The sequence below is a fragment of the Miniopterus natalensis genome, chromosome 19 (genome assembly GCF_054644295.1).
Source record: "Miniopterus natalensis isolate mMinNat1 chromosome 19, mMinNat1.hap1, whole genome shotgun sequence".
NCBI classification, from domain to species: Eukaryota; Metazoa; Chordata; class Mammalia; order Chiroptera; family Miniopteridae; genus Miniopterus; species Miniopterus natalensis.
In genome coordinates this window covers 18,106,850-18,122,377 of record NC_142099.1, presented here as the reverse complement: position 1 = coordinate 18,122,377, position 15,528 = coordinate 18,106,850, and the positions used below count along the sequence as shown (strand labels likewise).

At 45.2% G+C, this 15,528-nt stretch overlaps 1 protein-coding gene across 1 annotated transcript in view; it reads right to left on the bottom strand.

The window, feature by feature from the left end:
* The window catches only part of PAPPA2 (pappalysin 2), a 173,502-nt gene that overhangs the window by 140,193 nt on the left and 17,781 nt on the right, over positions 1-15,528 (bottom strand). The window contains exon 2 of the mRNA XM_087828227.1: positions 9,271-10,339. Within this exon, the coding sequence (XP_087684353.1) occupies positions 9,271-10,339 (1,069 nt within the window). The remainder of the gene's footprint in view (positions 1-9,270; positions 10,340-15,528) is intronic.

Here is a 15,528-nt window from a genome sequence, read left to right as displayed (position 1 = left end):
ACATATACAGGAAAAGCACTGGAATAAGCCTTCGAAAGATTCCTCATATTTGAATTTTAGTATTGGTCACAATAAATTCTTGAAATAGAGTGATCCACTCAAGTTAATTGTATAAAGATGCTGCGGCAGCTCCCTGAGAGCTCTAAAATAAGAAGACCAGGGCCGCAGGCCATCTTCACCACGTGTCCTTTTCAAAACTACCTGCGACAAGCTCGGCAACTAAGAAAAAGTGTGATTTTATCTATTTGCTGATCAAGGATCTGTGATCACGCAGGAAGGTCCCAGAATGACAGAATTAGAACTGATGATTTTTTTCCCCATTATATTAAAATCTATGAAAAAAAGTAGATCAAATTATTAAGAGGGGGGAGTCAGATATAATTACAAAATGTATTTAACTGCAAGTATTTCGCTCCATATCGAGTCGGTCTGAATAATCGTCCTTTCAATATGGGACAGTGAATGCCCCATAACGCTGGGCACAGTTAACGGTAATGTCATTGAATGAATGGCAAGTGTCATTATAGTTATTGTCTCAAATCATCTTATGCTATATAACTGGTGCCAATTCTCTGTTGGCCCTGTTCTGGCACCTAATGCACTCTTCCTTCTGATCTGTACTGCCCATCGTTCAAGGACAACTTCAAAACCCATCTCCTCCCCAGATGAGCTCTTCCTGGGGGGAAGAGCTGAGCATATGCATGGTTCTTAGAATGATTATTCTAATGACAGTGCACAGAGTTAACTTGGGGGTTAGGATGGGGGGAGATTGAATGTAGAAAGACAACTTGGTTAGTCGCTGTAGGTGATTAGAGATAGCACTTGGCTTTATTCTACTCAGCACTGCAATTATAGCCATGGATGTCCATCTCTCCCTCGTGAACTCTTTGAAGGCAGGGATCACATGCCTGCCTCTGTGTCTAAAACATAACAGGCGTTCGATAACTGTTGGAAATGGAATAAATTAATGAGTGAGGGGGTGAATGAAGAGGGCAAATGAGATGCTAAAAAGGCCACTGTGACTGACTCTTTTAAAAATTCCCTTTATGCTGGCTCCTGGATCAAGCAGGGAGAAGCGAAAGTGCCATCCGGGAAGGAAGGGGATCGGGGCCATGTTACCGTCTTCCTCATCACTGCTCTCCTCCCCAAACTCTGCATGTGCTCCAGGTTGTCGATGTTCCTCATAAAACCTGCTGCCCAGAACTGAGCAGACTCCAGACAGAGTCTGATCAGGGCTGTGTCTGGAAGGTGCATCTCTTCCAGCCATCTGAACATTCGAACCCTTTTAACAGAGACCAAAATTGTTGGCGTACATTTAATGGCCACATCATGCTTCTGTTTCATAAGAAGCTTAGGCTCAGGTCTGTTTTTCACACTGATTGCTATAAACACAAATATCCACCAGCTTGGTTTACACATTTTTTAATATTCTAAAATCTAAGTTCATCCCTATGAATTTCCACTGTTGTTGTATTGAGCCCAGCATTCAATCCTTTAAATTTTTATGTGAAATAATTTGAATCCCTGACTCTGCAATAGTCCTAAGTGCTATGACTCCCACAACGTTGCAGCATTTATGCAGCAGGCAATTCTGCGTATCTACTGGGTACGAACACACGTGGTAGACACTGGCCTTCCTGAACAATACATTTTTTGAAAGCATAGTAGAGAGGAGACACTCACTGCACTCAGCTTTGCACTGCCTGCCTTCAATCTCCTGGTTCACAACACTGATTCCTGGCTACTGTAATGGACTATGTCTCTGTTCCTCAAAACTTACTCCACATTTCATACTTTCAGAGCCATCTGGGAGCTCAGCTACTCAAATAATGAGATCATGAATACAACTGCTTATAGCCTTTCCCTCCCCAGCTAACATATTCACACTTTCACAGTAATCTTTAGTTATTTTACTTACTCCAGAACATGGCGATTGTACCACAGTAATGAGAAAATTAGAATGGATTACTGGAATATAGATTCTGCATATCCCTTATTTCAATACAAAGTAGCCTATCCTGCTCTACCCAAACCCTTGCCCAACACTGTCATTCTCCCTATGTCATTGATTTTTTTTCATTTTATATATGTTAATTCATTTTTTAAATATCAGTTGAGCACTTCCAATGTTCCAAGAACTACAAACAAAGAGCCTAAAGTCTTATGCAAGAGACAGACACCAACGGATAATTACAATACAGTATGATAAATATGTACGTGGGCAGCGGTTGGCAAACTTTTACTGTAAAGGGCCAAACAGTAAATATTTTAGGTTTTGTGGGCCACACGGTCTCCGGCGTAACTACACAACTCTGCCACATGAAAGCAGCCAGAGACAATGTGTAAACAAGTGGATTCCAATAAAAGTGCATTCCAATAAAATTTTATTTACAAAAACAGGTGGTAGGCTAAATTTGATCCACGGGTCATAGTTTGCCAACCACCATACTTGGGTAAGAACATTCTTTTATTCAGCAATTATTTGTTGAACACTCCTTAGTCTATTCCTTTTCACTGCTCTAAGTGGGAGGGTAAAATAGTAACCCAAACATACAAAAACCCCTTCTCTGGTGGAACTTACATTCTAGTGAAGATGGACAGAAAGCAAAATTTTAAAAATACATAGCACATTAGAGGAAAATTCTGAAAAGAGAAGTAAAATTGGAAAGCAACTGTGAAGAGTCAGTGGAGTGTGTGCAATTGTAGATGAGGTCACCAGGGAAGGGCACCAAAGGTGACTTTGAAACAACACTGGAAGGAAGTGGGAAAACCAGCCATGTAGAGATCTGGGGGAAGGGAGCCCCAGCAGCGTGAAAAGCCACTAAAAAGCTCATGTGGTAGGAGTGTGTCCATCAAGTCAAGGGGCAGTGAGAAGGCCGATGTGTCTGGAATGGAGCAAACAAGAAGCATGGGGGGGGGGCAGAAATGACTGGTACTAGGTCAGGCAGGGCCCTGAAGGTCATAGCAATGCTGTTGGCTTTGACTCTGAATGAGCTGGGAAGCTGCTGGAGAATCCGGGGCAGAGGAACGACTTGATCTGAATTACACTCTAGTAGGATGACTCTGGCCGCTTTGCTAAACACAGACTGGGGGAGAGGTGCAGGAGCAAAAGTGGGGAGACCAGCGAGGAGGCCACTGTAACGATACAGCTGAGAGGCCATGGGGCCTGAGCACAGTGGGGTGAGCAGTGACCTAAGGGAGACAGCTAATTCCTACATGAGGACAAAAAGGAATGCTATCAGGATGGAGGAAGTGACATCCTGAGACGTAAAGGGGAAGTAGGAATCATTCAAGTGTTAGGCCAGGGAAATCAGGTCCACAGCCCTGGGCAGAGCTCCCGGTGAGAAGCCAGAGACACACTGGGGTTCAGGAAATAAATGGGTCAGCAGCTTCCTCCAGAGGGTGACACTCTGTTGAAACAAATCCTCAAAAAGGAGAAAAACACCCGATGTCCAGACTCACTGTATGCCCCACTCACTCCCCAACCCACTCCTCTGGGTTAGGAAAGGCCCAGCAACAAGATGTAACCTCTATTCAGCCGCGGAAGCAACATATAAACAGGGTTCCTAGAGAAAAAGCAAACGTCTCTCAGCAGGCAGCTGTTTTTAGATTCCTGGGTTGAAATTCTAGGAAGAGATCCCTCAGAGAAATCATCTGAGACAGACGGGCACCTGGCCAGGGTATCAGGGCCAGCACCCCAACTCCTAGGAAAATGCCCAAGTGTCTTGAACTTGAACATAGCCGGAGACTAGGGTCTCTCCTAAAAAGTTTCTAAGAGAAAATATTTTTAACCCAGGCACGCCACGTGGCTTGCTCATAAGTCTGTCTATTTGGCTACGAAATAACCATGAAAAAGAGAAAAACACCTCTCCCCACGCACCTGGGAAGGAAAGTTCTCTGAGCCAGGTGAGCAGAGAAATTGTGGATTTCCTTTGCCGTGCAAGGTGTGCCTATTGTGACTGGGGAGAAATTTGGCCTGTCGGGAAATGGGCAGGGGACGCTTCTATTTGCAGGCCAACTGTCTGAGCTTACCTGTAAGGTGTCCTCTTTCTCCATACCCTCTAACCTCTTTGCCAGGCTAAAGGAGTGTGAGAAGGCGAGGCCTGCCTCTTTGGAGTTTGCGCTGCTCGGTGTTTGGAAGAGCTGTTACATTTTAAAGTTTTGCCTCCATTTCTTTGCTCTCTGCCCTCTTCTACCCCTTACACTTATTTTCCCCCATGTATGTTTTTTTTGGCTGCCGGGAACTTGGAATCCCAACTTCAAAAGAAACCTATAATGAAGCCTGGCTGATGTTTAACAGACCCGCCACTGCAGGGGCCCAGCCCAACCATTCTTTTGGCTCAACAGCCACAGAGGGTGGGTGAGCAAAGCACAGCTAATTCCCAACACCTAGGACTGTGCAGCACTGGCTTGTCCACCTGTTCCCCTCGGTGTCACGCACATCTGCCCCCTGCCTCAGGGTCTACACCCCACACTGTACAACTGCAGACACCACTCTTGAAATGCCTTGGCAGGGCCCCTCCCAGACTCCGACTTGAGGGCCCTTTTAGAGAGAAGTGGGCCATGTCCCAGCGTGGCTATGTACAGCCGTCCTCTGCCCTCAAACGCCCCAGCAGCAGAACTCAGGGCGTGAAGCAAAGAAGAGACAATGACACACGGAGACCTTTGCCCACCACAGGCTTCGAAAAACAAGCGGAGGGCACCCCCTGTCTGCCTCACGGGGAGACCTGACACTCGGTGATGGATGGCTTGTTCACGCTGCGCTGGGCCATCCCAGCCATTTGTTTTCATTTGGTGGCTTTTCCCTGCATGATAACAAAGATTATGAAATCTGACACACAGACACCAAAACAGAGAGGTGAGCCCACGGTTCCAGGTTCCTCCGGGTACTAGGCTCGACTCGGGTGGGAAAGGGGAGGGAGAACGAGAGGCGGAGGGCAGGTTCAGCAGCAAAGAGCCCTTCATCGCTGAGCCGTCATTTCAGAAAGAAAAACAACAGAAACAGTTCATGACCAAAAAGAAGCTGAAGTCTGCAAGCATCAGGGGAGAGAGTTTCCCTCCTTAGGGCAGAGAGAACCCCTTGGCTTCGCTACCTAGGATGTGCCATACGCATGGCCGATGACACCCGTGATGGTGCAGAGGTGGACTCTTGGCCCCCTTCCCTCCTCAGCCCATGCAGACACTCTCTCAGGGCAGCTACCATGAAGAAGGAGACATCTGGCCCACGCAGCCTCCCCTGCCCACAGCCAAGTTCCTCTGTCTTAGTAACGCTGTTCAACTGGCTGGGTAACATATCTATAATTTATATCTCCTCCTGACCAGTCCCAAGTCTGATAAATAGTCTCCCTTTGATAGGCCCATCTGGGTTACAGATGTTTGATGCTGGATCCCTCAGGCTCTCTCCTCCTCTGTTGCTTCGAGAGAGGGACCTCTTTGGGCTAGATTTCTGACTTCTTGCTAGGCTGGGGAAGAGGGGATGCTGCGTAGGATTTGAGAAATGAGGCGGATTGTTCATACACCAATCATTGTAGCTGCCTGTTAGTGATCTATCTATAGGTGTGTCCCCCACTTCCAAGCCCTCCCCCCTACTAAACTGTGAGCTCCTGAACAGAAGGACTCTGTGCCCGGCACACTCGATTTACTCAATAAATATCTGGCAAAAACACTGGTTGAAGTTGGATTCCCTTCAGAGTCACAGTATAACGGAATTGTGAACTTGAGTTCTGCGATTTAATTGTAACAATAGGGATGCTGCATATGGGTAATTTCATTCAGAGACAACCCATAACTCCAGCGAGTCACAGGCCCTCATAGAATTCCAAAAATCTGCGTCTCCATAAATCCAAAGCCCTTGCCAAGGATCCAAGCCATGGCGCAGAAAACCAGTCTACACTCCACATTCTGCTCTTAGTGCCTCAGCCTGGATTTCAACCCGGGGAATTTAGATATAATTACTAAACCCCTCCACCAAGTTGTTAGCACTTACTCTTTATATATTCTTCTAATTTGCCCCTCTGCTTAGCTTACTGTATCTGGCACATCATAGGAATAATTGTTTTTCAAAATACAGTTCTTGCCAATAAGAGTTATGAAAAACACTCAATGTTTTTAATAATAAAATTTAACACAAGGACTACGAAGGAGAGAGTGGGGGGGGGACCCTTAATGAAATAAATATGAGGGAGCTAGGAAAGAGGAAACTGCTCTCCACTATGTTCTGCCTTCCGATTTATTCCTCCAAAAGATGAAATTCATAGATAATTATCCTCCTTAGTTCATCTTAAGTATGAACGGAAAGGTGTGCTTCTTACTCTGAACAAGCACTGGACACCTGAGGAAATCCTCCAACGTAACAGGCAGACAGGAATTAAGGGGGCCGGGGGCTGGGGGCCGGGGGGGGGGGGGGGAGTTGACTACAGGTCAATCAGGTGTAGTGCATCTAAAAAAAAAAAATTCAGAATGGATCTCATCTTTAGCTTCTAAAAAGGTTGCATCCATAAAACAAAAAGAGATTAATACAGAAAGTTTAAAGAGTAGGAAGGTCTTAAAAATATGATTGCTGAAATAAAAACAATTCAATAGAAGAGTTGGAGAATAAGCTCAAGGAACTCTCCAAAAGAAAAAAAAAAAAAAGAACAAAGTAACAAAGAGATAGACCATATGAGAGAAAAATGAGAATAAATTGAGGCGATCCATCCTCAAGAGATTCAGGGTAGAAAAGAGAACAGAAGAAACTGACTTTTAAAAAATCAAAGTAATAATCTAATAGAAATTGCCAGAGGTGAAGGATAAGAGTGTTGAAACTGAGTGCTCAACAAAAGAAGAATGAAAGTCCAACCCTTAAAAAAATCATAATATCCCCAAAATAACAAGACTAAGGGTAAGATTCTAGACAGTTTTTAAAAGATAAAATATTCTGTCTCTAAAAAGACACACAATTATCAGAATGGAAGCTAGAGGCAAGTAATAAATTTATTCAAAAGTTTGAGAGATGTTTTACATCCCCCAAATTTACAAACTATCAGTATAAAGTCAAAACAAAAACATTTTGCAAACTACATTCTCAAAAAAAGTTACCTAAAACACCCTTTCTTAGAAAGTTGCTTAAGAATATTTTCCAGTAAAATAAAGCAGTCAATTAAGAGATATTCATACAATTCAGGACATAGTGGCTTCAATCCAAAAGAAAAAGAGCAAAAAACAAAAACACAAAAAGTGTAAAGGGAAGTTCTGGATGACAACTGTGTGGCAGACCTAAAGATAACTGGGCAAGACTGAAGGTGGAGCAGAAAAGAGAATGAACCAGAAGGGAGATTTGCAGAGTGTAAAAATAAATAAATAAATAAATAAATAAGATTTTATTTCTATAGATTAACTGTTATGATAAAACATGTAAAAACAATTGAGGATATCGAAAAAGAGTGAAGGAAGGGAAAGACGGGAGGGAGGGAGGGAGGGAGGGAGGGTAGGAAAAAGCTATGCCAAAAAAAAGATATACAATAATAGAATACTACTTTGTTCTGCAACAAAAAAATATTTCATAGTCATGATATTTTAAATATAACTAATTCAAATAAAATAATAAAATAACTATGTTGAAAAGATGGAGGGGAGACAGAAGGAAAACAAATGGAAGAGTTAAAGTCTCATCTTTACCATAAGAGCAAGTCAATGCATAATGTTTAAAACTGATGAATCAATTACTATAATATTTGGAGAGAGGGAGTAATTACCAGAAGAGATGGGTAAAGGAATTAAATATGGGAGCAAGGCTAGAGAGTAATGGATGGGGGAAGAGTTAGGCAGGGGACTGTTATTCCTGTTTACATCTTCTGATACAATTTGATGTTTTTAACCATGAGCATGTATTACTTGGACTTAAATATGTTTAACTATCAAAAGGTATAAATAATGGTACCTTTTATTCCACAAAGCAAGCTTTGCATGTAGGGTGAGAAGGTTTCGGGCACGTTTCGACCCACAGATAATACAGGATGAGTTTCCAGGGCAATTCTGCGGCAGTAAGCGGAGTAAGTTCTAAACGCCCAGATAAGGGCAGCAGCCGCTCAGATTTAGAGAACCGAGGGCCACGCTAAGGAGAAGGGCGCCTGGGCACCGAGAGGCCGCTGTCACGAACTAGTAGACAGGGGAGAACAAGCCAGATTTCCCCGTCTCTTTGGAGATCCAAAGAGTTGGCGCCCACTGTTATTAGTGAGGGTTAGCTTCTGCTTAAGGTTACCAAAATCTAAAAACCAAACCCAAACAGAATCTTTCTCACGTGAATATTTCTGGTAATGTGATAGTTCCCTGCATATTCTTCTATAACAAAGGCTTCCCATCCGTCAGCTCTGATGACCATAATAATCACTAATGTTAGTTTAGAATTATTTTTGTACTTTGAAAGCTTTAGAGTTACCAAGCGCTTTCCTGTACCTTATTTCATCTCGTTCACAAAACGACCCTAGGATATAGGTCGTGCAAAGTACTACGGCAGTCACCCCCCTTTTACAAACTTGTACAGTTTACATAGCTAATTAAGTAGCAAGGACCCTTGAATTCAACTGTGTCCACGGATTCCAAATCTTGCGCCCCGTTCCTGACCTCACATGCCTGAACTACAGGCTAATCTATTAAACTGGTGTCAACGGACTGCCCATATACAGGGACACCATAGATATCTACACAGATTATGACCAACAAACACAGAGGATCCTCCCTTAAAGGGGCGAAATGGGAAGCCTCCAGTCCTAAAGGAGACTTAGGCTTAGATGCAGAACACCTTGTGTTCACGGAGCAGGTGAACCGCTCAGCCTGCACCAAAGACCAAGCCCACGAAGCCTCTCCGTGGGATTGTGTGACTTTGCTGGGAACCTCCCTACAGAAGAGGGATCGCAGGCAACGGGTGCCGAGCGGTTTCCATCTACCTCGCCCGCCTCCCTGACGGCCCCCTGGCTTCCTCTCGCAGGCCGTGTTGTTCAGGTGCTGCAATCGCTGGCGCGTGTGTTCAGGTGAACTGCGCGCCGTGTCGCAGCCGTCTGCTCCTTAGACAGTGGGTCCCGTGAGGGCTGTCCCTTGTCCTAGTCATCTCTGGGTCCCTAATTACTTAACACAACACCTAGTGCTTCACAAAAGCACAATAATATCAGGTGGGTGGATGCATGTTTTATTTGGGGGCTGTGTGAACCCTCTTTTGTCTCCAGAAGCCAAAAGGATAAAACGGTGTTAGAAATGCACCTTGCACACAGGACACCCCGAGCCCCGGCCGCTTACCTCCTGGGTGAGTCAGGGTCAAAGCAGGTCTTGCGCACGTCGGTCACCTCGGGGTCACAGCAGTCCCCTTCGTCGAAGTCGTTCAGCATGTTGTTGCACTCCGCGTGGCAGAGCCCATCCCTGCGGTTCCAGGAGTAGCACCGGCCCTGCAGGCTGCAGTCGCCCCCGTCGTAGCCGGTGAGTGGGTGGTCACACTCCGGGTCACAGTGGTCATTGCCGATCTTGCTGGGCTCACAGCTGACGAGCACTGTGCGGTGGCGCAAGGTGGAATTGTGGACCTGGTAGACGCTCAGCTGCCAGGTGATGTTGTAGCGGCCAAAGGCTTCATTGAGCACCTCGTGCTGCAGGCTGATCTGCTGGTCACTCACGGTGGGGTTCAGCCCCTCGTCGTCACAGACGTTCACCACCTGGTAGCGTATCACTTTCTCTCCCCGAAGCGGCCAGTGCCCATTGTAGTGGGAGATCAGTTCCACATTGTCACATGCTGTCTGCCCACAAAGTGGGGGGCGCAAAGGTGACACAAGCTCAGGCTTGGGCTCAAAACCCTGGAGAACCTCAAGCCGGGGGTACTTGTCATCTCTAAAGGGGGCCCACTGTTCTTCCAGGCGCTCAAAGCTGGCTGTCAGCACCAGGGTGGTCAGCTCCATTGTGCTTGGATGCCGAGGACGATGCTGGAGTTGGCTTTGTGAGAGGGCCATTGACCAGAGGGCCAGTGTGCCCAAGTGTCCACGGAAAGAATGGCCATTCTCAGAGCTATCCCCACCCAGGAGCAAAGAACGACATGACGCCATGAAGGGGCTGTTAAGGGGACCAGATTGATCTGGACTGCTAGCCACCTGAGTGCCATCCACATACAGGGCCATACGCCGTCCATCGTAAGTGGCTGCCAGGTGTGTCCACGTGCCTCCCTGGTAGCGACTGTGGCCGATCACAGTGGTGGCCCTCTTCACGCGGTCAGTGCGAAGTGAGAAGAAGAAGCGAGCGTCTCGCCTTCCCATGTCCTCCCCTGAGCGGATCCCCAGGGTCCAGCCCCTGTCACTGACAGTATGGGAGCAGTTATCAAACATGCCTGGGAAAGAAGGAAGAATCGAGGGGAGAAATACCAGATACAAAGGGGGATGGAGAAAAGGGGAGAAGAAAACCCATGTGAATAGCAAGAATGTAGGTTTTTAACGGAAAAAAAATTAAGCAACACGGATTCCCCACCTCAGGTACCTGTCCAGTGCCCCATATCAAGCCATTCTGGCAAAGTCTGTCCCTAAAAGGAATCTGATTTGGGCTTCTATCACATTTAACTCATTTTGGCATTTTAAAACAACCAAATGAGAAGTTGTAAAGGGGATGAATAATGCAAGTGACAACCATCTCTAGAACTTAGTCACAGGTGGTCCTTATGCTGACTTCGAGCCCACGCCTTCTCTCCCTGGTCCTTGCCCCTTCCTTTTCTTCGAAGCCATGAGGACAGTCACAGTTTTTACAAAGGCCAGTAATCTCCCACCCCCTCAAAAAGTCATTTTCTGTACTGAATATTAAGTGATGATTCTCCTGGGGAAAAGGAGTTGGTGAATCAGGGAATCCCATCAGAGAAGACAATGACATCCCAGACGCCTTTCCCAGCCTGCTATGCTCTCTAGCATCTAAGGGCCAGGACACCCATCCACAAAGAACAGATGTTGCCCAGAATAGGAAAAATGAAATTGCCCCATGGCCCTAGCCTGAAAACTTAGTCAAGTCAGTGATAATAATGACTGGTCTAGGTCCAGCGATGCCCACCATAGTACGGAGCAGAACTTGCCCGGAGACATGAAGATCCTCCCCAAAGGCTACCTTACTGCCTTGCTCCACGTAAGCGCAAGACTATGAGGTTCAACTGAATAAAAGGAAGGGCCACCTGTAGACAACCTGGCAACTGGGAGGAGTAGGAAGTTCAGATACATGAAGGCAGTTTGGAGGCCTTAAATGTTGCCACCTTTGGTCATGAACCCACCATCTCCTCCCAGCAGTCTCTTCTATGCACGGCTCCATCCCTCTAACCCGGAGGACGTGAATGGAGAATCATTTGATTCCCTTCTCCCGCAAGGCTGAACAGACCAGTCTGCAGTTAGGCTGCCGTTGCAGTCGGTGCTCAGACAAACACAGACTCAGCCCCAACACTGAATCTCTAACCCAGAAGCTCCGTGCTCCACCCCTCGCTGGTAGGAAGAAAATCATGCTTGGTCACTTGAAGGGATGTCACTCTACTAAACCACTCAGGGTCTGCATTTCATCTCACTGTCACCCTCCTCCTGGAAAAAGGAATTCCACCTGGAATTAGTGATTTCAGTTCATCAAACATTTACTGAACTGCCAGACACAGACACTCTTCTCAGCTGTGAAAGGAAAGGGGGTCTTTGCCCTTGAAAAGTCTCACCGGGAAGTGAGAAACGTAGAAGGTCACTTCAATATAATATCAGAATTCAGACCAAGGTTACACATAGGTGAGTAAAAACAGAGCCAAATCTCAACCCACAGGTCAGAGAGGGTTTCCTGAGGGGATGAGACCCAAACCTACTCTTGAGGAGTAAGAGTTGGCCGGGCAAAAGAATTACAGAAGATATTCCACCCAGTGTGGACAGTAGGAACAAAGGTACCTGGGGAAAAACAGGTCAAGGTAGGTCTTGTATAACATAGTAAGGGGCTTGGACTGAAATACATGGAGGTTTTTTTGTGGCTGTTAAATGCCTCTGGTATCCTGAGAGTACGCAGAGTAACTGTAGCATGAAACATCCCATGGTTGTTGGCCTTGCTCTGCACACTGGTCCAACTGCAATTAAGACATCTCAGGGACTTTCCGAAGCTTGTAGGGACAAGCAGGACATGAACACCACGGGAGGACCCATGCACGTGTTCAGTAGATACGCATGAAGCAATGCCCTGCCAACCTCAGTACTTGGAGCCGGGGATTTGTACAGTGATTAAATGTTTGTTTGACATCATGGAAAGTTCAGTACAGTGCAGAAGACGAAGCTTAATAAATAACTACAATAAAATATGCTGACCGTTGCAAGTCTAAGTAGCTATGAACCTCTTTATTAAAACATGGACATAATATGGCAGAAACTCTCCCTAAAGTTACAAATATCAACTTGCCGACACTGATCCATTCTGTTAATAATTTCATTCCTAGAAGAAATTCACCCTCAAATCTGCCCATGAAACTAGGGCTACCCTGATTACCTGTCAGACTGTCTGGGAAGGTTAGGAAGACCTAAACCCAAAGGATTCCAAGGGATACGTTTAGACAATCCCAGATCAAATGTTCTGCCAGTTCACCCAGAAACATTCACTCTAACATTCGTTAGAACCTGTGTTTATATGAAATATCCACTTCAGCTGAATCTTCTAAACTGGGACACATGGTGTTCTTTTAATAAATATTTCTTCCTTCACTTCTTAGCATGCAATGATATCTCTCACTCATATAGTACTTGAGCTTTCCAAAGCCATTTTATATAAACTATCATTTAAGCAGTAAAGCTATCCTGTGACCTAGGCAAGATTATCATCACTAACGTCATTATATAGACAAAGCTACCAAGGCTCTGAGAGGTCTGGTGGCAGGCTGGGTGCAGACAGAACCAAGGTGTCATAATGCTGAGCCCAGGAAAGTTTCCTACAGTGGAAATAACATTATGGTGGTTACAAGCAGGACTCAGCCGCAAGGTCCAGTCCATAGTCTGCCACATATGTGTCATGTGACCTCAGAAAAATTACATCACCTTGCTGAGCCTCAGTTTACTCATTTGCAGACTGTGCCTATAGAATAAAATTTGTCCATCTCTGGTCTGTTCTTCAGCATCCTTCAACCATAAACTGAGATCACAGACCTACCTCATGAGGTGGCTGTGAGAATTAAATAGAAGAACACATGTGGGAAATCTCAGCACAGTGCCCACCTGACACAAAGTGATTGACAAACATTGGCTATGATGCTAAGAAGAGGTTTGAGAATGAGCTATCAAAGGGAAATCAAATTAGATATAAAGCCAGTGTTACGCTGGTTCATGTTTAATAACTAGTCCTCTGAAGGGGGGAAAAAAACACACAAAAATGCTAGCCCTGATTTGCAGCATTTGCCAATTTCTATGGTATAAATATTCCCCCAATGGTCAATTTTAAGTTACCAATAGGATGTCATTGAACATAGGGTTTGGAAGAGATGTTATCATTGGCTCTGGTGAGCCAGGCTGAGCCAGTTCCACTGCCATAAAGACTAACAAGGAAGCCTGGCCAGGTTCAGTGGTTGAGCATCGACCTAGGATCCAGGCGATCGCTGTTCAATTCCCAGTCAGGGCACATGCCTGGGTTGCGGGCTCGATCCCCAGTAGGGGGCCTGCAGGAGGCAGCTGATCAATGACAACTCTCTCATCATTGATGTTTCTATCTCCCTCTCCCCCTCTCCCTTCTGCTCTCTGAAAATATACAGCTCTTGTATCTTTTACCAACATTACCTCAAAATGGATCATTGACCTAAATGTGAAACGAAAAATTACAAAACTGCTAGAAGACACACACAGAACAAAACCTAGATGACCTTGGATGTGACGATTCCTATTTAGATACAACACCAAGACACCATCCATGAAAGAAATCATTTATAAGCTGGATTTCATCAAAATGAAAAACTTCTGCTCTGCTTAAGACAATCTCAAGAGAGCTAGAAGATAAGCCACAGACTGGAAGAAAATACTTGCAAAAGACGCATCTGATAGAGGACTGTCATCCAAGATATACAAAGAACTCTTAAAATTTAACAGCAAGGAAACAAAAAACCCAGTTTTAAAATGGGCCAAAGACTCTAACAGATACTTCACCGAAGAAGATATACAGACTGCAAATCGGCGTATAAAAAGATGCTCCACATCATGTGTCATCGGGGAGATACGTGTTAAAACAACAATGAGGTGCCACTACACATTCATTAGAAAGGCCAAAAGCCAGAACACTAGTCGTGCAAAATGCTGGCAAGGATGTGGGACACAGGAACTCCGTTACACTGTGGGTGGGGATGCAAACTGGAGCAGCTACTTTGGAAGACAATTTGGCGGCATCTTAAAAAACTAAACACACTCTCACCATATGATCCATACGCTCCTTAGTATTTACCCAAGGAGCTGAAGACTCTGCCTACACAAAAACCTGCACGCATATGTTTACTGCAGCTTACTCACAACTGCCAAATCTTGAAAGCAACCAAGACGTCCTCAAGTAGGTGAGTGGATAAATTAACTGTATCAGGCCATGGAAAGACGTGGAAGAAACATAAATGCTAAATGAAAGAAGCCAATCTGAAAACACTACTGTATGATTCCAACTATGTGAAGTTCTGGAAAAAGCAAAAATATGAAGACAATAAAATGATCAGTGGTTGCCAGGGGTGTGGGGAGAGAGAGGAAGGGGCAGATCAGAGGATTTTTAGGGCAGTGAAAATAATCTGTATGATATTATAATGATGGAGATATGTCATTATGTTTTTGCCATACACACAGAATGTGCAGCGCCAAGTGTGGACCCTCAAGTAGACTAGGAACTTCGGGTGATTATAATGTGTCAATGTAGGTTCTATGTTGGTTAAAAAAAAAAAAAAGTACCATTCTGATGAGTGATCTTGAGTATAGGGGAGACTATGCATGTGTGGGGGCAGGGAGCAGAGGGGAAATCTCTGTACCTTCCTCTCAATTTTAGGGTATTGCTAAAACTGCCCTAAAATAAAAAAGTCTTTTTTTAAAAGTGGGGAAAAGTAAATGTTGCCTCCACTCTGCGTTTGGAGCTTAAAATGTCTTCCTGAGTGCCCAGCGACCAACTGTGCCTGAGAAATAAAACCTGCGCATCCCAGACCTGCCCTTCAGCGCCCTTCAACTGCAAACTGGGATTGCAGAGAGCAGCCCGCACGCCCGTCCGACACTGTGGGGAGGGTCCCCCAGCCCTGCTCCCTTAACGCCATCAAGCAGCAGCCATATGGACTTTGATTCAAAAGAAAAAAGACCAAATCCCCACATTTAGGAGACGCCTCCTTCTTCTCAATCTAGCAGAGTAAGGCTGACAAAACCAATGCAGCCTAAGCCAGCACTATACGTGGTCACACTCTGCTCATGCAACACTGAGATTTTATAACTTTGGATGTACATGTGAGCCACATTCTTGGGAGGAACAGAGGGACCAGATCATCAATGTGATTTATGAAATCACTCAACACCAAGCTGAACTGTGATAGCCCAT